The sequence below is a fragment of the Anoplolepis gracilipes genome, chromosome 9 (genome assembly GCF_047496725.1).
Source record: "Anoplolepis gracilipes chromosome 9, ASM4749672v1, whole genome shotgun sequence".
Classification (NCBI taxonomy): Eukaryota; Metazoa; Arthropoda; class Insecta; order Hymenoptera; family Formicidae; genus Anoplolepis; species Anoplolepis gracilipes.
In genome coordinates, this window is record NC_132978.1 from 12099031 (window position 1) to 12126748 (window position 27718).

General features: G+C 37.5%; 1 protein-coding gene across 2 annotated transcripts in view; it reads left to right on the forward strand.

Annotated features, from left to right (window-relative positions):
• LOC140669803 (neurotrimin) overlaps positions 1-27718 on the forward strand; it is a 174157-nt gene that overhangs the window by 128415 nt on the left and 18024 nt on the right. For both annotated transcript variants that reach the window (XM_072899931.1, XM_072899930.1), the window contains exon 3: positions 6622-6829. In XM_072899931.1, the coding sequence (XP_072756032.1) occupies positions 6622-6829 (208 nt within the window). The remainder of the gene's footprint in view (positions 1-6621; positions 6830-27718) is intronic.

A 27718-nucleotide genomic window follows, 5' to 3' on the forward strand; every position in this document is an offset into this window, starting at 1 on the left:
GTGCTCAAAGATAAAATGCAAAGGTATATCTCGTAATTGCAATATTAATTAAAGTTTGCAAAAATATCTTTCTTTTACCTGCCGACAGAAAAAGATAAAGAAGAGAGAGAAGGAGAAAGAGAGAAATCACTTTTAATTTAAATCAAAAATATACATCAGGAAAGCTTCATGAGAAAGAACAGGATCTTGCTCTATCATGCATGCACATTTAGATCGCACATTAACGGCGTAATTAAATTTGATCTTTATCCCTTTTGCGCATAATCATAACAAAGAGATATAAAAGGAGTTTTGATTGAAAAGCCTTAGAATGTGTATAGCGCTAAGGAGATTGTCAGAATCACACACGTATGACATTTTCCACTGACATTTTGCGGGCAGCATCCCTCGGGACTGTATCTAATGCTACAACAGCCGTCGACTACTTTGAGGACTTTAATTACCTTAATATCCCCATCATTATCATCCCTAGGGTTATACTCTATCTTGCGTGTTGAAGCCCCTCGCGCCAATTGCACATCAGACATATTTCGTCGGCCGTTGGCTCATTCTTCCGACCAGTGCACCTATCGGTTTCCGTGTGCATTATCATTTTAGTCTTCTTCCGAGTTTTCGTGCAAGTTTGGCCGTATGCATTTTTAAAGTGACGTAATACCAATTCTAAGTCAGTTTATAAGTTGGAAGCGGCGGTTCTCGTGTCGCTAAAAATTCAATATTTTAGTTTAAACAATATATTGCGTTTGAAGATTGCATGTGCTCTCGATCCAGCGGGCCTATTTATGAATCATGTGACAATGCGCGATGCGTTTATTCGATCTTTAATGAGATTACCGTCGAGATCGGAATGAGTTTGTATTGCTTACAAACAGGAAAGTCTAGTATTAGGTGGAGGACTTTGTACGGTAAAAGTGAGTTAAAGTAACATATGGAAGTACTTTAGCAAAAGGTGGAGTCACGATGGCCCGATGGGTGGTTGGCGTTCCGCTAACTTTATTTCAATGCAACCGCGAAACGATAGAGGCGGAACGTATGCTAACAGTGATGAAATCCCGATCCCTTCAAGTGTATCGTCGTAGAGTGCATTTCCGTCGTTCGAGCCGATTATCCGCGCTCGCAGATAAGATCCGACAAAAAAGAAAAAAAAAAAACGGCGGATGGGAAAGTGGCGTATTGGAATTCAATTTCGCGCGAAATTATATCAGGCCGGATAGTCGCAGCGCTTGGTTCCCCGCGCGAGCTTAGTTAATATTCCATCCGCGAGTAAGAAGCTCGAATTCCGAAATTACTCCGGCATCGTTCCGTTTGACTCGCACTGCGGGATTCGTATATTTATGTATCTTGCGAGGTTTGCGTGAAAATGCGAATTTACGACGCTGGAAGAATTTCGCAGCGTGAAGCTTTGGTATTTGACCTTTATATGTAATCTGAAAATTTTCCTTAAGTTTGCTTTTCCTCATACCACTGTGGAGTAGAAAAACTGGAAGAACCTAAATCTATTAATATTTGAATATTCAAAGATTTATAAAAATTTTTACCTCTTTTAGCATATAAAAAATTAATTGGGAGAAACTTGGGAAAGGGAGAGAGGAGTTTCAAAGTTTTCAATACTTTATCATAGTCAATAGTGATGAGGAAATATAGTAATTTATCATGTATTTACACGCGAATTTTTTTACACATGGCTCTACAATTTCAGAATATCAGTTAAATGAAAAAGTAGAGAACATGTAACAATACGTGGAGAAAAAAAAACCTTTGTTCGCGTGTTTCAACTAAAGGTTTATAAAGTTAATGTACAGTGAATGGCACAGTCAAAATACCTAGCTTGACTAGCATTGATTTAAAATTTGCACTCTACTCAGCTTTTCTGACACAGTCTAAATGTCACGAACGTAAAGAGATAAAGGGATCCAAGATGGACTTCTCGTGTATAGTCGTAAAACTTGTATACGCTCCTTTCCGAAGTGTCGTCACCGGCCATTCGTGACACACATATATGGTATCCAAGAAAATTAATCTTACAAGTCTAGTCTAATCTTGGCTCTCTCGTAAAACGAGTCTGATCCCTGACGTGAGATAGTCTCTTGCTCGCGCGCGCGAACGAAGTTGGTCGAAATCTCTACTTGTATCCCTGTCCGAACCGACCTGTCAAAAAGTTCGAGAGGCCGCCAACGGGGCGGCAAGCGAGCCGCCGTAGGGAGGAAGCGACTCGAGCCGGAAATTGAGAAGTAGAAATTGAGCTGAATGTTTCTTGAAATACGTCGCGGACGTCGAGAAAGTCGGGAGAGCTGTCGCGCGAAACAAGTTACGCCGGATGTGTGCTCCCAGTATACAGCCTGTGTACGAACATTCCGGAAGATTCTCCGGCAATGTGATTGTATTGGGAAGCTGCACCGATGTTATTAGCGCCATTAGAAACGAAATGGATGGTGCGTTCTATATATACGGTAAAAGAAAGAAAAGCAGAGAAAATATTACCGACATAGTAATAAATGATCTAAATATAAGATGCTTTAAGAATATCTCAATATGCACCTGTACAAATTTTGAATAGTATATTTAAATATATTTCGCAAAACTTTGAAATACTTAAATTTTTATATATATATATATATACGACAGTGGAAGATCATAAATATTTAAAAATAAATTTATTTATTTACTATTTATTTGTTATTCTTGCGTGTATATGAAAGTAAACTATTATTTTTTATTATATTGAGAAAAATATGTGAATATTCATGGAGAAAACTTGGATATTTGTATAATGCTGAAATGTTGCTATCATTTTTGAAAATATAATTGTTAAAATATTATTGTGTAAATAAATAAAACTTAACTGTGTAATAAATTGTCACCATTTTTTCTGATAAAATCATTTTTGATATTTTTCACAATATTGATATTTTATAATTTATAAAATTTACTATTTATAATACATTGTAATAAAAATATTCCACAATAGCATTCATCAGCATTCTTAATATTCCAGTTTTCGTTTAACGTTTTACCAAACTATAATAGTCGAGATTTCTTTCATACATGGAAATATCTCTAAACTACTAATTGCGACATTAAAAGATGCAGTAAGGTTACTATTGTAAAAAGTTTACGCGCGTAAATTATCATTGTTAAGTTTGTCAAAGATTTTGAACAAGATTTTAAGAAACATATACAATACACGTTATCCAAAATTCATAGCACTATCGTTTCACCGCTGATCCAGAAAAGTCGCGAAATTCGTGCGAAAAAATGCGCGAGATTGTGACACATAGTCTGCGACGCGGGCCGGCTTCTCCGAGTCTCCGTAAATTACAGAAACTCGTGCGAGATGAGCGCGGCCGTAAATACTTGGTTATCATAGTTGGCGGAAGCACGACGGGGACATTATACCTGCATTCACGTTCATCGTGGTCAGAGATGGCGGCACCGCGTTCTGGACAGGCCGCTCAACGTTTCCATTCATCGGTGTGGATATCAAATGCAATAGTTCATGGCGATGCTTCCGACTAGGTGGTCGACCAGTCCTCGACCTCTACCTCTCCTAATCCAACCACCCAGCGTTTCACACCGGTCCCTGGCAGATTTACAGGCGCCTGGCTTGATATCTGCATCCGAGAGTCGCCCGTGTTAGACGCACATGTTCCGGACCTTCTCTCTCTATCTCTCTCTATCTCTCTCTCTCTCTCTCTCTCTCTCTCTCTCTCTCTCTCTCTCTCTCTCTTTTTCTCTTTCTCCTCTCTGGACTTTCCGTCACACCGATGACTTTGTAGTAGTGTCATCTTGAGATAATTAAGCGAATAATCGACGAGGATTAAAATCGAGAATTGAGAGACAGCTTGCTAATGAAGCTTCCTTATCCCTTCTCTCTCAAGTGTCTTTTAGATAACGCGATATCAGATGTATGATACTATTTTCATCTTTTTCTTTTATCTTTATAAATGTTTGGATATTTCCGTTTAGATTTTTTTCTAAGACCGAGAACGAAAAAAATAATAATAAAAATAATAACGAACAGGTGTCTATAATAATTTAACGGGTAAAGAATCCTTTCTTTTCTCTTCTGTTTCACTCAATGGGAAAATTTTATTTGCGAATAAATTTTTAATACAGACTCTTGCAAAAACTTTAATATTAAAGGAAATATACAATTTCTATTCGAAGAAAGCAATTTCTGAATTTTCTCTTATACTTTCTGAGTGATGAAATATCGCTTCCCTTTCAGCTGACATCTTACCATCGGCCGCGTACATCAGCCCCATATGTGAAGTGATAAATAAAATAGTATATCCTCTATAGTGCCCGCCCTGTAAAAGGTTAATATTTGAGCGCTATGGTAGTACGAAGTATCGCCGGCGTAACATTTACTCGCGCTTGAGGGAGGAAAAAAACGTCGTTAAAGTTGCGATCGCACGAGCGAACCCGTCAATGAGCGAATCCGTGATCCAGCCAGCCAACAAGCCGGTCGAGCCGGAGATTTCATCACCTGCGTATCACGGTATAAATCGGTGAAAAAAAAACCGTCAGAAAAATTTGAATCGTTAAGAAAAATTTAATTTTTTTTTTTCCAGGGTTCACGAAAAACCCGGGCAATAGCGAACGAGAGCTATTCATCGTTGTATTCGCCGGCTCGGCTACGTTTGTAAGTTTTTGTCCGTTTTTTGCGAACGTTATTCACGTTCGGCCGGGCAGATCCGAATGTGTGTATTTTCACGATGCTGGTAACGTTGCGAGCTGCGTATCTCTATGCATTCCTGTGCATACCTATCTTCAAAGGCAACCAGATAATGGAATTGCCTATTTCAGTGTGCGCAAACATTTATTCCCGCGGATACCGTTTACGTTATAATTTCTGCAATGACGTGCCGGTGACGTTTAGCGCCCCGAGGGCTCGACTCGCGCGTTTCGTCGGCCAAGGGAGATGATTACTTTAAAGAAACGCTGGAAGCGACCGTCTCTCTTTTTCCTCGCTCTCGCAAGCTCGCTTCACAAAGAAAATGTGCCGATCGCGTAATCGAATGTTACGCTCGGCAAGAGCGCGCGGGACGAAGTAAACATGCGGTAGCGTGGCGGAGAAAAATGTTAAGAATATGTTCGCTCGATTTATTTAATGTCAATAACACACATTCATCCCTCGATTCTTTGTACATGGATATTGCTGTTTTGTATAAAAAGCGCACTGAGCGATGCAAAATGACGATACCCAACAAGTTTCTTAATTGATTCGACGTTTTTTATATCCAGTTGTTTTATATATATATATATATATATAGATACATATACAGCTCGGGGGTATCAATGCTCGCAGGTCGTTTAATAAAAATCAACGATAAACGTGCGAAGCGTTTAGTCGACGTATATGCACATATAAATCTGCGTTTACGTATGTCGAAAGTTGAAATTGATCGTTATAATTTGCCATAACTTCATTACCCCATACGTAATTTCCTTAATACCGTATCTAATTCATCGTGATTTATATTTTGTATCGTGGTTTGATACACATCCGCATGCTAAATTACAATAAATTACTTGATCGACTACCGGGCGCGAATAGTATGCAACAAACCCGGGGCAATTATCTGGGCAACTGCGTTATACGAGATGCAGTGCGAATAACTCGCGAATAAAGGAACATTAAACTGTCGGAATAATATAATAACAGAATGGCCGTCTCTCCGGATGATCTCGTAGCATTTTATTTTCTCGCGGAGCGACCGCGCCGTGAAAAATTATAATTGATATGGACGGACCGGAAACCAAGGGGGAATAATCCGAAGGCGAACGCTAGAGAAACGTAGACGGCGGGAAAAGAATCGCTGGTCCGTTGAACTGGAATACAAAAGTCGGCTGGAGACTTATGAATTAAAGTGAAAATGTCGGTCTCGGTCGTACATTTCACGGGACAAAAAAGACATTTTTTTTTCTCTTTTCTCTAACGAGAATACATATCTCGAACATTTATTGTTAATGTATGTGATTAACAACTATATAATTTTTATTTTGAAAAGTATATTATTCCATTTTTTTTAGTAGTTACGATATATTATATTATATACACAAACTGTAAGTTATTATTTTAACAGGGATTATATATGTAGGATTACATGTAGGATTATATGTAGGATTTTGGCGATAAGACCAAAACATATGCAACTTTGTTTTAGATAAAATATTTATTATCATTGTATTAATATTTTCAGAAAAATATAAATAAAAATTGGATTTTGAAAATAATCATAATTTTGGTACATGTGTCACGAGTCTAGATAGATTATAAAAAATGAATCCATTTGAAATAATAATGAAACAGTGGAACACATTTGGGACAGTCTGTATGTACACAACAGTATAATAACAGTTCAATAGTATAATAAATGCATACGACTAATAATTATTTATTCTATATATTCCATATATATATATATATATATATATATATATATATATATATATATAATTGTAACTATACGTAATCTGCCCATGACTATGAATTGCCTATCCGATTAACGATTCGAATATTAATGCAGATTTTAATATTGATTAATCTATCTCTATCCCTCCGTTATTATGCGGTACATATGATAATGACTCATGTAATATTTATTTCGTGCGTTTTAGGTGGCATGGTTACGCGTCGACACACAGACTATTTTGACGATAGCGAGTCATGTGATTACAAAGAATCACAGGATCGCGGTTTCTCACAGCGACCATCGAACGTGGTTTCTTCACATACGAGAAGTGCGAGAGTCCGATCGAGGCTGGTACATGTGTCAGATAAATACGGATCCTATGAAGAGCCAGATCGGTTATCTCGAAGTAGTCGGTGAGTAAAACTACGTTCCATTTCTCTCGTTAATGGACCGGCTGTAATTATCCTGATTCATTTATATCGTTGTCGCGTTTCGTATAGAGGTAAATTCTCGAATGGAATATCGGCAGTTATTACGCGCCTCGTTATTATGCTTCATTAAGCTTAGGTGAAAACTAATTTATCATTTCCTCGCATTTATATATCATTATATTCCCATTCATTTATTAATATACGTCTCGTAACTGTGTGTGTGTGTTTATGTGTGTATATGTATTTAATAGAAGTAAAATGAGCGTTATATTGAAATAATATGGACTTGAAGCAAAGTCGCTCGGATTCGATATCAACTCGTCACTATTATAATATATATTCACTCGTCTATATATATATATATATATATATATATATATATATATATATATATATCCGCGAGTGTTAGATTAAATTGAATTAATGCTACAAGAAGCTAATAGCGAAACGGTACGCCGCTGTTGAATATCCACGATATTACATCCGATGCGGTGGAATAACGCGAGCTCGTCGAAAAGGTAAAGGTACTAGAATCACAAATCCGCCAAACCAATGCAAAACTTTCAGCTGACGCGAGTTAGTCCGCGGGCCGTTGGTTGGTACAACTTACAAAGTGGCCCTTACCGCAGTTCGAAGACTACGCGAATACTCCGCGAACTGCAAAGCCTTCGCGTCGTATATCGCTGCTCGAATGCACTGGCAAGTAGATTATGTAGAATGCTAATAGGGCCGCTTTCATCGGTTCCATCGGTTAAAGAGACTTCGTTTCGAGTTCCATTTCGCGCGACTCCTCTTCTGCCTACCCTCGTTTCATGCTCTTCTCTGCCTCATTCTCTGCTATCATAATTCTCTCACGCTTTCTCCCTCAGATTCGAATCGTTTAAACGATGCTTTCCTCTCATCCACTCTTCCCTACCTCCGCGAGAAAAGTTTCCCGCGTTTCGTTATGCTCCTTATATTAATGACGAAATTTGCCATTCCATTGCCAGGAGAGACCACGGTTTGCTATTTATACTAAAGTCCGTATTAAGGTTTGAATACGCCGGGTTTAATCCTTGCGCGTACTGCATCGTGCGCGGGTAAGTGGCAATTTCCATAGATAATGTTACTCGTAATTGTACGGAAATAGGATGATGCGTCAGAGATATGCGATTGCGATTGTGTAGGTGACCGATCGTGTAGGATGTATGCGAGTTGGCATGTTTCGACTATACGCATTAAACGTGACTTCCACTATAATTTCGAATAATATGTATTTCTTCTGGTTAAAATGGAGATTAAAATTGTTTAATTTATTATAAATATATATCGCAATTATACTTAGATCTAAATGAAATGTTGCAAAGACTGAAAAAGACTCGCTATATTTTTATAAATAAATGAATTTTTCTTTACTCGGAGATAATATACGCGTGCGTAATTTAAAAGTGTGCATATAATAATTACTCATTTCATTATTAAAAAACAGATTTATTTTATTCATTGATATACCGCAGGATGGGAAAAAAAATGTTGCACGTTTTATAATGGAAAGGAAAAAAAAAGAAATTCGCATTACATTACACGAATACTGTAGCAAAAGCACATCGTAGTTGAAGTAAAATATAAGAAGTATCTATGCTCTTTCTTGAGATTCTTTTATCGGTGATACGGGCGATTCAAAACTCGTTATTTCTCGAATCTTTTTCGCATGTTTCAAAGCTGGCAAAAGTAAGGTTCCTCCTCTGAGATTTCCGAGAATGCGAGTTATACTTTCTTTAATGGCCTCTCGATTTTCATCCGTAAAATCTACTTGCGTCTTCGTCAACTATGACGGACAAATGAACTGGTGGCACGATAATGATAGGAACTTAGATTGGTTTAATGAATGAACGATCGAGTCAACAAAATTTGTCACGTAATTGTCAGAAAAATGATTGTCAAATATTGATGTGTCGCATTACGTACCTGTGCACGTGCAAAAGGTAGCGAACGGAGCAAAAGGTTTTCTCGGCGACATGCCCTCTCGAAAGAACCACTCGAGAACCGGACTCTGATTCTCAGTTCTGCCAGTCTCTCTCGCGATGTAGCGGAGTTCGTTGCGTTTGTTGTATACTTTACGGTCTTCTTCGTCGTTCGTACCGAAATCAAATTGGCATTCTCGAGATACGGCCAGGCTCTCGCATCCCATCTGTAGCAATCTAATCTCGCGCTCCAGGGTCCGCTCCAGCCAGCGGCGGCGCACCAATCCTCGCGCGCGCGTCGACCTGACCTGACCCTCTTTCCCAGATTTAGACCCGGTCGGTCGGGACGCGTATAACCGGAGTAGCGAGACCGGACTACTTACGGAACTTCTCGTCTCCCTCGGGGATCATTCCGCATCCCCTCGCGACTCGACCGATAGAAGTCTCTGGCAAATGCACCGCTGCTGCCGCGCTTTCTATTTTAACAGCGGCGCCCGCGTCGTCGCGGTCGTCGCTTAAGAAGTCTGCTCGCTCGCCCGCAGGTAGACCGCCGAAGGCGTACTTGGCGAGGGTAAGATCTCGGGGAGTGAGCCGGGGCCTCCTTCGGGAACTCGCTCTTATGTAAGCACTATGTTCAACGTGACATAGAGAACGAAAAGGGAAAATGTACCGAGGTTCATTTATCTTTTTTATTCACCGCTCATTCTTTTATTCTTGGCATTATTTTGCCACTCTTGCTTGATATTTAAATATTTCATTCTTGAACGTTTTTAATATATTATGTAACGACTTTGTGACATTAGCTAAATTGACTCTCTCAACCACACGCCTCAAAATTTAATATTATTAATAATATGTGGAAAATCGATAAATTTCTTAAATTTTACTCATTTATTTATAAACTATAATTATTCATTTAATTTTGCGCCAGAATTTGTGAAAAGGTATATTTATTAATTATATTTAGGTCAGTTGGAAACCTCATACACTAGAGAAATCTTCTCGCGTGTGAGAAAGGAAGTGGTTAATAGTTCACTCTGAGTACACGAGAGAAAATTAATTTTCAATGCAATTCAGTAATTACAAGAGATTTAATATTTAACAAACATTAATAAATAAACAATAATAAACAGCTTATATGTACAATATTTCTTATTTAAATCGAAAAGTATATTTCACATATAATAAATATTTAAAGGGGATATTCTTATTTTACTATCTTATTGTATTATAAATTTAAACACCCCTGGAATTTTAACGTACATAATTTTATGTATAATTATATTTTAAATACGAGCTATAGATATACTATAATTTAATCTATTACGTTTTTAACTTATAATTCTTCATTTGTAACAATGTAATAATTTCATGAACGTTACAATCGGGAAACGTAAAATCACATTACTCGGTAACTGATCTATCAAATATGAATTGATTAACTGTTGAATGGTCTTACCGCGTATAATGGAGCTCTCGGCTTTTATGTACGTTGATAATACGACTCGTTGGAAAATGTTTTCGGATCTCAATTATCGGATTCTGGCAAAGTTCCCGTTAATGCACACGCATGTATATACACATATATACATATATACATACATGCATCTCTATACGTATTAGATACACGGTATTGCGTATACGCGCGCATGCAAGTACGCATTGATAGGCACGGTATTGTTCATGGCGAATAAATCTAATCCCTATCTTCAATATCGATAAAGAAATTTTTTCGGCATATTGAATTTACGTCTTTCATCAAAGATATAAATATGGTATAATTATTGTTTTAATTAAAGTCTCGACAGAAACGGTTTTAAAATATCGAATTTCTCAAATAAATGTAGTAAAAGTAATATATATATATAAGAGCTGTAAATTTTGTATTCACATAAAACGTTCTGATGACGGCGGGCAGTTAAAGAGGAAATGACAAAGGCGTCTTATGAAGAACTGCATCGCGTTGATGGTTACGAATGAAGCAATCTCTACCACCCGTTGCCGTAAAAATAGCGCTTAACATGCAGTCAGGGCGAGCAGAGAAACTCAGAAAAAGGAGAAGCGTGTTGAGTGGCAAAAGAGTGGAAGAAGGGAAGAAGGAGGAGCTTCATGGGTTCATGAAGAAGGAGAAAAAAAATGAGGAACGAGTGTCGTGCGCTCGCTGTCGAGGGGCCACACGACTTTTCATTTCCGAGAAGGGCTGTAAAGATTGCTCGCGTGCAACCCCCCCGTACGTTGTGTTCCTGGCTAACTCGCGGCCGTATTACCGCCATAATAATAAGGTTAATGCCTTGCAAATTAAGCGGACGCGAAAGACCTTTCGCGTGGTTTTATGCCCATTTTAGTGCCGATGCCTGATCTTTGTCGACGAGCCACAATTATCGCGATAGCGCGTCGGAAACGATCTCGTGGACTTCAATGAAGTTTGTTAGGGTTCCCTTGCATCTTTGATTACGTGAGTAGCCATAACGGGTCATTTATATGCAGAGGTAAATGGCACGTAAATTATACAGTCGAAAACTCGGATGATATACACATGGAAGAGAGGGTAGAGAAAGAGAAATGTTTATTACGATAATATCGATTGATATTTTGTCTGGAATAATTATGTAAACTTGCATATAGAACGCATCTCCTTTTACACTGTTGAGAATTCTTTGAGTCCCATAGCTAATTAGATGTAAGAGAGAATACTAATTAGACAGGGAGGAGGAGTCGGTATCAGTAGATCGAGTGAATTAAACAAAGAGAATAGACCGAGAGATTCTTATTCGTTGAGAGTACACCTTGATCTTCGTTAACAGCATCCTATTATAAGATCCGATAGGAGACGATGCACTCTTGTTTTAATGAAATTTCGAATTTTCGCGTAATTCACGGAATAATGTGGAAACGACTTTGCCTCCTTTTCCGCCTTAATGCAATTTCTAAGTTTAGATAATTAGTTCGCCGATATAAGGTTTGTTCGTCGATATAAGGATGTCGCCTCCGTGAATAAAAATTTGACTAAATATTTATTACACGTTGCATATTACAGTGCGTTGCTTTTATGAAAATTTTTATATTTTAAACAGGATAAAGAAGCCAAGCATGTAATCTACAAATACCGTCGAGACTTGATATAGAAATCGATCGCTTTATTCGAATGTACCTCGCACATGAGCGCCGCTCGTAAATCACCGACGTTTCGTCCCGATGGGACCTAATCTAACCTGTGTGAGAATCTCGTTCGTTCTATACATAAGTAAAAAGGCGTGTTTCTTTGATGCGTCAGTTGACCTTCTATTCTAAAATCTTTCAAATTAAACCGACGAGAGATCGCTCATTCCCCGCAATGAGCTTTATTCATCCCTCTGAGCGAAAGGACAGGATGTCACGTGGCTATCGCCTGACATCCGGTACGGTCATTGTCAGGACGTCCACGTCACGTTGATGTTGGCCGCCGATATATGGACATAATGCATGATATCCTCAGTGATCTTGACGGGAACCATGGGAAACCACGGTTAACTGTGGCAGCTTTGATTTAATTCAAGTGATTAACTATATTCTCCAATTCAGATTCGTCATATAATATATTAATTAATGGAACATAAAGTGTCAATTCTTATCGCACGTTATTTTCGTTTAAATACATATTAACCTTCCTCGTTTACCGTTACTTTTATACCGTCCATAAAATTCTCTCACTGTTTATTTGCAAATATAATAAATAATGGTATATGTGTTTGGTTTTCATGTGTATATATTCGTTGTAATATGTTTTCTCAATATATACATACAAATCGATTAACCTGTTATTTTCCATTTATTTTCATTTATTTCTCTCATACTGTTTACGAACATGTCAACTGGTCGATCAGTATGCAATGTACATTAAATTACGTCGAATACTCTTGGTATAAACGCATAGAAAGTTTATACATCTGTAAAGGTAGAAAAGTTAAACTTGTACTATATATATATATATATATATATATATATATCCCGAAAGAAATTCAGCCGTACGTAGTTTACCATGCACGCGCGATATACATGCGATGCCAGTTTTTCGACTAGCCGGATACGGATCGCAATTTTCGGAGCACTCGTGCGTGCTTTTTTAAGTCTTTCACATCGTACAAACGTGAAAGGATATACTTCTAAATTCGACTCCGCGGTGGCGTAGCCTACTTCGCCGCAGAAGTTTGCAACTTTTCGCAGCACGCTTTGCAAGTCCATTTCCGTTTCCCCGATACCTTTATCCGCGTGGGCAAAGCACAAAGCGAAACTACGCCCGCGCGATCGCGGCGACGAGTGGATTCCGCATACGCGCGCGCTCTCGCATCGTGTCTCTTCGTAAATATCCTGATATATCGATATATATATATATATTTATACGTTACACGCGTGTAACATTTAACATTACAAATACGCAATCGATGTGGCGTCCGATCGTTCTCACGGTGGTCGCCAAAACTTCGCGGCGGCTCGCGCACTTGTTCGTGTTAATATTTTATTAATTACATTTCGCTACATGACGAAATGGCGCGATGTATTTTCATTTCGTACATATGACGAAATCAATTTTAATTTTACCGATATCGAGATATATATATATATATATATATATATATATAAATGCGTTCGTTGAAATGTATGCGGTGTATTTTCAAATTTCTCATAAATAATTTATTCGAGAAAAACCCGAGAGAAGTATTATGAAAGATTAGCATTATACGATTGCTAGCTAAAGTTTATGCGTTGAAATTGAAAGGGAGGGAGAGAAAGAAAAGTTTGGACAAATTAGAGGGAACGGACCTAAATAAATAAAAAGAAAGATAGTTACTTTTCTCTGTGTATGTGTGTATATGAGCGCGCGTGTAAGAGGCTACTTTCTAAAAGATAAACGTCTGCTCTTCACTCCGCGAAGAAATTTCGAGTATCGCAGTCTCGACGGATTTATGACGCGGTATTTCCGCGCTTATTAAAACATGCAGAAATATTTATTCAGAACATGCTGAAGAATATGAACAAGTAGAGAAAGACAATTAATTAACCCTCAAACTGAACACGTGGGTCTTTCGTGTCCGTGTCATTTTTAATCTATTGTTTTAAAAAAATATTAATAAAATCTCGAGGTTTGAAAAAAAAAAACTTGTTCAGTTTGAGAGTTAATACTCATTATCATTGTAAATAACTCTGTCAGATTTTTCTTTGAAAATAAATTCTTTTTCTTGCAGTTCATATGGTTCTTTTTCATTAAGATTAGATGCTTTGCTGTTTCTATTTGAATAAATGCTAACATGGAAAAACTTAAAGAAGTCAAATCGAACAAACAATCTCAAAAACTATTATGACAGTCAGAGTGGAAGATGAATGTCCATTATCCGCGGGGATTTGCTCAATCATGATTCACGTCACAGGGAATTCAATGGAAGCTCGAGGCATAGAAACGTTCCGCGATAGACTTTGTCGGTACTGGAAATAAACGAAGAATAAGATCGTTACTTTGCACGGCAAACCCATCACGCGCTGCGGGTGGTAGCTCTGTCTTTTTTTCTCTTTTTCTTTCTCCTTTTTCCTCTCATTGCGCAAAGAGGCCTCAAGTGTAGGGTTTACGGCGAACTTACGACGTGATTTAGGTGCAATATTTGCACCTTTAAATGGCCAATCCTTCGCTGTAGATTATGCAGTAAGAATGTTGCGAATGTTGAATAGGTTCTTCTATACTTTCTTCTATACTTTAAACTGAGTACATTTCGCAATATTAGAAATACCGAGATTTTCCTACTCCCAATGATGATATTAAGTATTCTTTGTGCAAATATTCTTTGTAGATTATGCTTAAATAGCACTGAAGCATTGTTCAAACAATAACGTAAAACTTAACATTGTTTGTTGAAAACTGGAGCGCGGTCATGATGGTTGGATTATAATCTCGCGGAGAAAGAAAAGAGTTGAGTTCATAATGGGAACTATTTTTGCAAATTTTTTTTCGGAAAACATGTGAGTATATACTCGCGTTTGTTATTTTATATTAAAGATTTTTTTTTCACGGGATCGCGAATGAAATTATAGAAAATTAATAAAAAATCGCAAAAATAATAATGCGATAATCGGAACTGGATAAATATTTGCTTCAGCGCGATAATATTTCGCAAGCATACATAACTATGCAAAGTGATATTTCAAATTCAGTACACTGTTATTTTCTCTCTCTTCTGACGCGTTCTCCATTAGCATCCCGAGTGCATAAACCGCATGGCCGAATTAGATTGTCCTTTTCTTTTACTCGATGAAGAAAAAGGATAACTTCTCTCACACATAATGTTTGGTAAATATACTTCTCTCTGGATACGCATTTCAGGAGATAACATGCTACATACAATTTATTATAATACAGATAAAATGTATATTTACGATAGATACGACAAATTTTTATATAGTCTTGCAAAAGTAATAATGCACGGTATATAAAGTTTCTGGTAATAGCTTTTTTATTCGTGTCCTTTTTCCTATATTTTTCCTTTATTTTTCTATGTAGTTTTGCTTTCGAGAACTTGATTCTGCAAAAAGCGAAGGTTTAAAAAAAAAACAAAAAAAAAAAAATAGTCGCTGAATTTTTTGCACAGGCCGCACGACAACCATCGCTCCAAAATGTACGGCGGTCTTAACGTCTCAAAGGGTTTCGCGACAATGGCGTTGCAAGCGTGGCGTCCGTTTTTATTGTATATTATGCAAGCACCGCCGGGCTTTCGCGGTCGCGGGATAATGTGACCGCGAAATTGCGAAAACGAGTGCTAGCTCGTACCACTCGAGATGTGTGCATTAAGAAAGTGCATTGTGATACGATGATGAAATACGAATGAATACAAAAGTCGTGTTAAATTTAACGCTCTGCTTAAGCGCTATCAATTTAAACTATATTCCACTTGTATATTTACATGAGCGCATATACATAATTCAAAACGACTGCGGAAGGATAGTTGCATGCGAATGTAGAATCTGTATTAACTATGGAAAAGCTCTACTCTTTTGCATCTGCTTGACCGGTACAATGAACTTGCATTGAGTAAAGAGGAATTAGAAAACAGATAAAGAGAGAGAGAGAGAGAGAGAGAGAGAGAGAGAGAGAAGCGAAAAATAGATTTTCCTCCTGTATATCGCATCGAAAAACTACCAACTCTCTGAATTAAATATATCTTTTAAAATAGTTTAAAAGAAAAATAAAAGCTTCAATCTCTCATATTTCACATAGGACATATTAAAAGTCACTAAATGTACATATAAAGTGTAATCTAAAAAAAAAAAAACAAAAAAAGATGACAACTTGTGACAACTTTTACATAGTGCGCGCGCGAGATTTACGAAATAATATTCGCAAAAATAATAAATTCTGATATTCTTCTAACGTTTTCGTAAAGTGAAATAACTTTTTCCAAAAAAGAAAGCAATCAAAGTCTAAAAGTACTCATCTAAATCCACGTCGGTGAGGCAGGAATTTTGCGAATAAATGGTAGGAATCGAGACGAAGATCGGGGGACCATCACATACCCCTTTTTGATGGCCGATAGAGCAATTTGATACGGCGATACCTGCCGGTGCCATTTGAACCGCTTTATGTACCGAGTAAATAAATCCTCCGTCGCGCGCAACAAACGCGCCATCGCCTCCTCTCGCGGCTGCCCGAAACCGACTGATTTCGATTAGGGACCTGGATTGTCCTGCGGATCGTGTGTCCTGGCAAAGTGATCTATTGTTCCAGCGAACTACGGCGCGCCTCTCGGCTCTCGGCCCGAACTTTCCGGCGTTTCCGTCCGCCCTGCAACAACGATACCGGGGACACACACTTTTATCTTCATCCTTTATCCACTGCGCGTCTCCCCGATTCTCCCTCCTCCCTCGTCCCTTGTCCCTCGTCCCTTGTCCCTCGTCTCCCGGATCCTGACGCTCGCCCGTTACTTTTTTCGCGTGGCCTCTGGCAGATAACAAGATGGCAACGGACCGTGACGACGAGTCTCTCCCGCCGAGTAGAATTGTCCGGATCTCGTCACGGTACAAGCATAGATAGATAGGCAACGGGAGATAGGGAGGAAAGAGAGGAAGAGAAGCACTCCTCTCGTTATCTTGCAGCACCGCTGAGAAGTGCTACCAACAAATACATAATGGAACGTTTCGCTTGTTCCACGTTTGCGGCAAACTTTTTGCTCTGACCAGCGATCATGTTTGTATTTATCTGTGGAATGTGGCATTTAATATTTCAAATTTATTATTTGAAACTATTATTCTGGCGTTTAATATAAAAATAAATTTTTAATTTAATTTCAAACGATATCTCGTCAGCTTGCTTTAATATTAAATTAAAAGTTTCATTATACAATAAAATATTTGATATTCCTCAAAAGATAATTCCGTGACTATCTGCCGAAATAAATGATGAATGATGTGTGATATGTGTAGAATTTTGTCCGCGAGTAGAGACAATAACTTTTAATATGATCAAATTAATGTGACACATATAAATTGCATTTTTATGCAATTATATGTATACTGATATTACAGTTACATATAATTTATCCGATATAATTTTTAACAAATATGAATTCATTTTATACGGTTTATTTGGCGTAATTTTAAGCAAGATTGGCAGTAATATCAAATGAATTTCTTATTAATCTTTATATTGCTATACTTTATTCGATTGTATCATATAGTTGTAAAACTAAGGATTAAACGAAAGAACAATTCGCAGTCCAAAATGTGTAATACAGTACACTACGTTATTTCCATTTGAAAGAATTTCCGCGTTCGCATCAACGCCCGGCCAGAAAATTATCCGTGCAAATTTCTTTACCTCGATAAATCTTGCGAAAAGCGTTGAAAACTATAAATGTCAGAGCTATGAAGAATTGATACATCTATTTTTATTTCCCGTCTGGATCCCGCGTGAATTCATGGCGTGAGCGATACCCGACAAAAGATATCGTACAAACCGATACCTTTGTTTCGAAGTATATTTCTTGGTACTTTCGTGTTTCGATATAATCATAACTCGACTCTTTATAGTCGTTATTATCTTTATTGCATTTTATAATATAAAATACATTTTACCCATATAAAATAATTTATTAAAAAATCGAGTTAACTTTTGTCTAAAAGTCTGAATTGTATATATATATATATATATATATTGTAATTTTATATATTTTATTGTGCAATTATTTCCACAATTTATTTCGAAACACCAATATGTAATTTCTAAAAGCATCCCTTAGCGATAAGAATAGCGATAAGAGCTTTGATATCTAAACTCGACGGAATTAATATATTCTCTCTGTGTTTGCCTTATCAATTATTGCAGAGCGCAATCTGATCTACAATAATGCCCGGAATGATTTAATAATTTACTCAACCGTAATCGTATGTACGTTCATGATCGGTGAATTACTGCCGTGGATGAAAATTTTATCATCGTACAATCGTCTACTTTCATTTCGTAATCACAAAGCGTATGCAATATGACAGAACTGATATGCACTATCGATTCGATGACGCTCCTAATCCTAGTATCGAAGCGCTAATAAGTGTAGGCTCATTAATGTCCACATTTATCGATGCGACAATCGTACGTACACGCATAAATTACAGTCGTGACTCGAACAGCAAACATTTGCCGATCCTGTGGAGAGACCGGCATACCGCAATTGATCATCTTAGATACTTCGTGTTTAATAAGATGTGATCAATTAGAATTTCTATAGAAAGCATCTTGATTTATCAGTTGATCACCGATTAGATAACACATATTTATCGTGAAATATAGTACGATACACACTATTTATTGGCGAACATGAAACATATGAATGTGCGTATCTGTGTGATTGTTGAAGATTAACTCGGTGTTCTACGAATGAAATGCAACGTGCCATGAATTATTCAGGGAACCGCGGCAAGCTTGCACGTGCTAATTAACTGACAACCCGCCGTCGCGTGAGGTTACTCTTTCGATGGTGGTGCATGTTTGTTTTGCAAATGCGTCAATAAAAGTCGTAAAATACTGTAAATAGCGAGAGAATTTTTGTAAGTGATTTTTCGATTTTTTAATATATGTATATATATATATATATTTTATAAAAAAAAAAATCAAGAAATCACTTTCAAAAATTCTCTCGCTATTTACAGCATTTTGACTTTTACTGACTCAGTGTATATGTATAAAATAATAGTAATAATAAAAAGATTAAGTATATAAAATTTAAAATATATATATCGCGTGTAAAAAAATATATATCTCTCGTTTGTTAAAATTAAGAAATTTCTTTGTTCTTAATTTTAACAAACGATCATTCGCATTTAAATAATTTGGCATTATATTTGCTTTCGCATTATATTACAAAGCTCACAGTTTTACATTTTATCCCGCAGGATTATTGTAGGATCTCGATTAAATACTTTGCCTCAGAGTTGGTTTCTTTAATTAAATTCCCCGCTATATACAAGGTAATTCTTCTTATTTCCATTCGACCCAATTATTCCCCGACGTCGTGCGCGAACGAGAGCTGTACCGGTTACGAGAGCGGGGCGTTATGTTTCCACTTGCAGTAGAAAAGCCTCGATCCGGTTCAGACTGCGAGGCGCCTGACCGCCACGCGAATCGTTGCATGTCCGCACGTGCTAACGAGTGAGAATAGCTACGCATTAACTTGCGATCAGCTGATGGCAGTCTGTGTCCGTTCGTGTTGCGGATAGCGTTATATCGGAAAAAATGTGAACGGGGGGGGAACTTGATCGATAACTTCTCGTGATTCTGCGATTCACCTCGGGCAGCCGCTCCTACCAAGGAGCTCTCTCTTTACTAATTGAACAAATCTGCTTAAATATTAATATTAATTTTATAGAGCACATTAGATAGGGCATGGAACCGTGCTATAAAATAAGCATATTGACTGCCGGGTGCGAAGAATAGTTGCCTGGCGCATGATAAGCGTAGTATTGTAGTTTATCAGTAGCACACATTTACGTAGTACGTTTATCATTTGCCACAACGGCATATTACCAGAAAACAAAATCTCTATATTATGCGCAATCTTTATATTTGTCCTGCAAATTATTTATTAATTATTTATTAAAATACGACCGATAATATCAGTAGTAATCAGTAGGAGCTTTGATTAAAATAAGTTGTGCAAATATAAAATTTATATTTATACGTGCTTTCTTGCAAGTATATAGTATATGTGTTGCGTGTAACGAGGGAAATGCTTTTAACAAAGAAATATATTGAAATTTCAATCAAAATTATTTTATATATATATTTTCACATATGATATACTGATTTGCAACAGAAATATATGTTCCATTTGGCAGTAGCAAAAATGACTATTATACAAATAATAGTTGTCATACATGTCGTATCACTTTTACGATGTCATTGTTTTGAGTATTCAATTGAATATTGCATTTATACGAGATGAAAGAAATAATATAATGATTGTAATTTTCACAGACAACTCAGTTTGAAATGTATTATTTTATTTTTTTTATTTCGTATAAATACAATATTCAATTGTGTACTTAAAACAATGATGTCATAAAAATGATACGATATATAGAGGACGACTATTGTTTAAATAAGGTAATTTTTGTTACTGCCAAACAATACATATATTTTTTTTGCAAATGAATGAAAACATATGTAAAACAAAGTAATTTATATATATATATATATATATATATATATATATATATATATATGTGTGTGTGTGTTTAGATAATTATATTGTAAATTCAGTCGTTTTATGAACAACCAACTTTGTAGGCTTTTTATAAAAGAACTTGAATTTACAAAAAACTTGCGATAAATACCTACATAATAAAACAGTTATATCGTCATAATTATTGCGGACACTAACGTATCTATGCTTTTAAATCGTCGGCAGCTCATACATATCACTTAAATTTTTTTCTGCATCAACACGAATAATCTTTTCTATATGATCAATGCGCTAACACAGCGTCAACAATTTTGTGGCTCAATCTTTCGCGTATGATTCCCTAGTCGAGTTGTCAGTTATGCACCATGCATTGCTGGTTCGCGAAATTGCAATCGAAGCTACGTCAGCCATAATACTCTTTGTATCACGAATATGCGATTTAACTGAGCGATATACGCGCGTATACTTACCTGCATGAACACACAATGAGTGGTCGATTATCGCGGTAGATTTGTATTGACGTCGTCTGCCTTTATTGTGACCAAGAATGGTTAGTTGTTCCAGTGATTATATTGTGTGGCACAGAAAGCAGACATTGACTAATATTAATATCAGATTTAACATCGCGAAGCTATTAGAACGAGAGAACAATTTTATTTTTCAATATAGAATCCCTCTCGTTTATTTTATGCTAATGTTCAATTCAATTATAATATCATTATTTTGTTTCTTAAAAGAAGATAACAAGTAAAACCTATTGTATATTGAAAAAGAATTTAAAATTCTTTAGATCTCTGCAAGATAGGTAAAACGGCTTAAAAAGATTACATTATATATATCACTCGTCTTTGAAATTAGAAGCAATGTTCATCATTCATTACCGTATTATATCATATTATAATCATATCATATTATCATATTATAAATATATAAAATGAAGCACATCATATTCTCCGGGCAACAGTATACGTAAAAGCGAAAGAGAATATGTATTAATTATATTTAATCTATATAAATTATGTGTGTGTGTATGTGTGTGTGTGTGTGTGTGTGTGTGTGTGTGTGTGTGTGTGCCGGTGTGTGTGTGTGTGTGTATGTGTGTGCCGGTGTGTGCTTGCAGACCTCCGTTCATGAATAGCTTTCGTACAAAGAAGGTATAGAGTTGTTTTGGATATATGTATATTACAAACGAACCAATCACAATTCTGTTTAACAATCACAATTGCGCGACGTGATTAATGCGCTTAGGTACTTATTTGTAACTCCGCGTTATTCTGTTCCCGTTAAAGCTACCATTAATACTCATTATAATAAACCAGATATATATATATATATATATATATAATGTGTACGTATGTAGATACATGTATATATATATATATATATATATATATGTCTCTTCCGATGACATTTCGTATAATGCCCGTATTATTTGGATCGCATGAGCTCGCGCACCCGCGCGCGAATATCTTCCGACCGTGGAAAACCGGTTCAAACAAAATCCCCGCATCCGATAAAACCCTCTTTGTTGTTGCAACACGCTCGGACCGCGTGCGATACGTGTTAATCACACCGCGCGTCACGCGTTTCTCGGCACCGGTACAGAGTGAGGTCGCGATTGATGCACGAACACGCGTTCGTCCATGGTACGCGCGCGCGCGCGCGCACGCGGTAGTTACATTTTAATCATCCATTTGCGAAATCAGGACGTTGCTTTTGTGAAAATAAACTTAGGTGATTTAGTTGTAAATACAATTGGTTTTACTCGGCACGTGAGAGCATTTACTATTCTTCCGTCTCCCTCGCGCGTCGCGTCGCGCCGACGTAGTTCCAATATTTTTCGAACGAGCGGTGTGCACGTTCCCTAATTGGGTAATCCGCGAACGCGCGTGCTACATAAAGTATGCCGGACATTCATTGAACGGTAACATTTAACGTTGCGAAATTATGTGGGCGCGGCGTAAATTTATTATATTTTCTTCGTATAAAGAGAGGCATTAATTTGGCGCGAGCCAATAATTTCGATAAAATTAATTAACTTTTTGAGACTATATGAACAGATTAGTAATTAAAATTATCAATATTGTATTTCGTGTATATATATACGTGTACATACATATATATTGAAAATATAGTGGTTAAATAGAATGTACCTACGTAATGTAAAATGCAAAGAATTCACGCTTTGTTCATCGTTGTTAGATGTTTCTTCAAAAGCTTTGTCACGGCAGAAATATCATCGACGATTATCTCGCGCAATCAATAATTCGTCAGATGATATCGTTTTTATTTAAATACGTTATACGTTATTTGAATTGAGTAAGAAACCAACTGTTTGCCGAGGCCCAATATTGGATTACTGTTAGCGAATTCTGCGAAGCAATCTCTTCTAGCAATCGCGCTACATATCTCTCTGTGGGCGCTTCGATTCGTCGGCGGCAGCAAAGTTGTAAGCTGCATATTTTATCTGTGATAAAGTGCATCGCCGATACTGTTCTTGCTCAGCTCTCGTGCAGCTTAGTTCCGTTAAGAACTTCTTCTCGCTGAATCTATGTGTATCTCACGGAAACGGCGATTCGATAAAAATGTACCGTACCTTTTGTGCGTTACCGATGCATCGCGCTTTTTTCTTTCCTCGAGAAAGTAACGTTTGGGAAGAAATATGTGTAAATGAAGAGCAAGTTTATAGCCGCTTATATCGTTTTATAGTCGTCTATATCGTAAAGGGAAAGAAGTAGAAGAAGAAAAAAAAAAAAAAGAAAAAAAAGAATTAAGTCGAGAGTCAATCTACTCTCAACCGTAATATAGAAGTACCAAGGTAAAGTTAATTCATTTAACGACCGGAACATTTGACGTTTCGCTTATGACGAGACGCAAAGCGCTAGAGAAACTTGAATCGTTGGCGTACTTCTGGATTAACCAGGCGAATTCAGAAATAAATCCGCCAAACTTTTCTCCCCCGTTGGTGAGTCTATTTCCCAGCTGATTTACCAAGACCCACTTCAAATAGCCCTGCAGGCGGCACTCGTTACAACGTCGTTTTCGAGCCCGGAACGAATTTCCAACTTCGCTACGTGGCTTGTCGTGTTTCGACGTGAGGCAATCCCCCCCGCTCGCCCCTTCATCCCCCTTTACCGTCCCGCGCTGACCGTTTCGATTTACGCATCGAAATTAAGCCACGCTCGGCTTGCGGCGCTCGTCCGATGCACCGCACTTTTTAAACCCGAGCCCGCGCTACTCAACGTCAGTTGCACCGGTAGAAACGACGTTCCGCGAAACGAGTGCGCATTGGTCAGGGGTTAGTCCAAGAGAATCTGGAGTGGCGGAGGTTGTTACGGGGTAGAGAGGATAGACGAGATAGAGTTGGATTGATACCTGATACAAGTCTACCTCGCTCGAGGATTTTTGCCTCAGCACTGCTCGAGAAAAGAAAGGACGTTTGTGCCGCAAAAAGCACAGAATGCAACGGAACATCTGATTGCTGTCATTTAGCCGAGAGAGAAAGAAAGAAAGATTTTCTAATATTCTCTGCTTATAGTGTCGGATAAATGAAAAATAATATCTAAAATTAAACACATTACGGAGAGATATTTTAGCGAAAGAGAAACCTTCTGAAATCTTGTCAGCGAGACATATATGTACATTTTACCAATTGTTTTTTTTTTTTTTTTTTTTTTTTCTTTTTAATTATTAGAGCAGAATTTAAATATAGTAACTGTACCCAAAATGTCGAGTATGTTGCGGTAATGTAAAACATTAGCAAATGTAGAAGGGATTTAAGGAAAGCCACTGTTATCTAAAATTGACCGGGATCATTTCGTCTGGTAACCTCAGAGTTGTAGAAACAACGTTAGATGAAACGAAGTGCATAGTCACGTTGAGGAGTGGTGAGTTTCCAGGACTCCGAACCGACGAGAGAAGGTTGTTACCGGTAAACGGAATGGGCGAGGCGGATTGAGGTTGATACGCGATATAGCGGGGTTTGCTTTAATATATAGAATTTCCCCGCGACCCGTAGAACGGTATCATAACCAGACACAGACCATGCAGAACAATGTGAATAAACTGTGCGGTGTAGTAGGAACATATCGCAGACGTATATCAATTCCGAATGGTGTTCAGCAACACTATAATAAATGAAGACCTATTTGCATATGGTTATTGTTACACAAGATAACGCGCTATATGTATATAGAGTCGCGCAGATGTCAGCAGCACATTCTCCACGGCCTTTCATCAGCAGATTATAATAATATCTATATCGTCCTGCTTGAATCGTGAGAGAATACTGCGTGTTGTCAAAAACAGTATTATCGCTTGTAATCCATGTCAAATAATTGTCCGGTTTCAAACAGAGTGAAAGATCGTTAAGTTTCGTATTTTATATTCAAATTGTTTTATATTTCAGTATATGCATATATAAGCCAGGAGCCGACAATGTCACAGTAATAGAAGCGACGCACCAAACATGGATTGATACGAGGATGACGGATGCCGAGCGGGACGGCTTATCGTCGTGCGTGCGTGCGTGCGTGCGTGCGTGCGTGCGTGTGTGTGTATGTGTATATAATACATGAGATAAACGGTAGACATGTAAAACGGATATGTGAAATAAAACAGAGGAACAGCCGGCTCCATCAATATATTTAACAATCAGTAATATAATCCTGATCGCTATATTTTATAAAAGTGTCTATCCATTATTGTTACGTGTAGCTCTATATAACTTTTATAAAAACTTCTTTCATGATGTTGTCGATAAACTTTTTAAAATTCATTATCCGTTTATATATATTTTTCTATATAGAAAAGCTATATGGAAAAGCTCTGTCGTAATGTAAATGCAAAGACAAAAAGTAGGTGAATTCGTGCAGGTATTGAAATAATGCTTTATATATATAGTTAAGTGAAGGGAGTAAGATTTGGGTTCAGATTGATGTGGTGGTAAACGGTAGCAGCCGCATGAGCGATTGTGCCGAGTTTTGTTTTGTAGTTTAGCGTCTGTGGGGTTACAAAACAGCAGAGCGGTAGATGGAATGGAGGAGTAAAAGCGGATTGCAACCGCGGTAGCGCCCAATTTGTTGTAAAGTTTTCACTGAATACATCGACTTGAGAAATCGGATGATATAAATCACTAGATTGTGTGTAAATTTCAGTTTAGGAAAACTTCAAATTCATTAATTAATTAATTTTACATATTAAAAGTAAGATTTAAATAATATTTTTGTAATTTTTTTCGAGAATGCCAAATCTTATCTGTCAAAAATCTCTATGATTGCAATACTTTTCATTAATAATATTTTTCATTATTATTGTTATAAATATTATATAATATTTATCTCCTAATGTCTACTAATTAGTAGACATTATAGTAGAATTGTAACAATTAGTTTTATCATTTTTTAAATAATATATGCAATTACGTACAAGTTTATGTATACATACGTGTGTATGCGTATTGATATTTAATATATATTATTGTTCTCATTTCTAATATTAGCACAAATAGTGCACTCTCTCAAATAGTGCGCGGGACACATCGATTGCCACAGGTTATATCGGTATTGAAATTTGCATAGTGTCCAAATAGATGCGTAGGGTGAAATGAATGAATGAACGAACGAACGAACGAACGAACGAACGAACAAATGTTCGACTGTGATGCAGACGATAGGGCCAGCGGAAGAGGAGCGGGTTCCGATGGCGGGTGGAGACTCTAGCTTTGACCCGCCAATTCAGCATCACCCATACGGGCACTCAACCGCAAATCGAGTTCCGGCCGTAGGGCGGAATAAAATCGACCCCGTCAACCCCGTCCTGCTCCTCCCTTCGGTAACCGATGCAGCCTTCTGGCCCCGATTCTCGTGTAGGCGAATCTAGTAAGACATTACTCGCGAGGGACGCGTTTGTTCAACGCCCTGAAAGAGAGAAGGAGAAATTAAGTATGAAAGAGTGAAAGAGAGAAAATAAAGGAAGAGAGAGTTCAGGTCGACTTTAACGGGCGAACCAAATGGAAAAGCTTGGCCGCGGGATAACCAGGCCACATTCGAATTATGATATCCGCAACGACCGTGGTGGGAGTCGCACGCGTGTCGCGCGCTAATATTCTTTCCGGATCGCTGATCGTAAAGAATCGTCGTTTCGTACGAGAGCCGTAGGGCAAAGTAACGCGGAGATATAATAATCGCAGCTGTATACTTATGCATGAATTTTTTAATCCACGTGCTTTCAACCGAATTTAGAAAATTGCGTCAAGCAATCTCGTGACCATTTGTGGATTTTGAAATTCTTGAAAATGAATATAAAGCGAAATGTGTGTGTGTGTAAGTGTGTGTAGCCAGACATATGTGGATCCAAGTATTCTCGATGCAAGTATCCAGGCTATCCTAAACTTGGCGCAACTCGACGTTATTATTCGAATCTCAGAAAGTCATACGAGACTCGAGAAATGTCCTTCAGATCTCCCTCTTTAATCGTATATATGAAGGTCCGGCCGTGCAGACATTTAGTAGGTAGGGTGCATTGCGCGAGTTCGCTTCCGCCGGAGATGACGCGGATGCGTCGTGCCCGCGTCGTTATCGTTCTGTACTTTATTACGTGCAGCCTGCATGCGTGGCGTATGCACGTGCCGTTTGCAGTTTCTACCCTCTCGGCGCATGCAGAGAACTAAATCCATGCCGGCTGATTTATGAACGAGCAGATATACTTGTCCACCCTTTACTGCTTGCGAGAGCTAACTTACGAGCGTTATTGTTGCGTATTAAATGTTACGGCAAGAGAGTTTGTATTCACGAGTTGCATTGGTAAACGAAGATCGAATTTATTACTTCCCGTGCACGCTTCCTTAACGATATCGTCTAATTTCTGGTAGCCAGTTACCGAATGTAATGTTCTTATTAAATAACGTATGATTCTGATACGTTCAAAGGAGGTACGTCCATTAGGAGGATTAAAGACAAATATAGCGATGATCCAATTTCACGATTTTCCTTGATTTAATGTACTTTTCTATCTAACGTTCTATTGAATCTCTGATACTGTTTTTAAAATGAATAGCTTTTCGCAAAAGGCAATTTTAGAAAATTATATAACCACAGTCCGCGATTTTCTCTCGTTGAATAAATTTTTTATACACCATTGTATAAAAATTGAAACAATCAAAATGTAATATTAAAAGCGTGACATATATATTTGGGTTCTTTCTTTTCAATTTATTATCTCAAAATACTTTT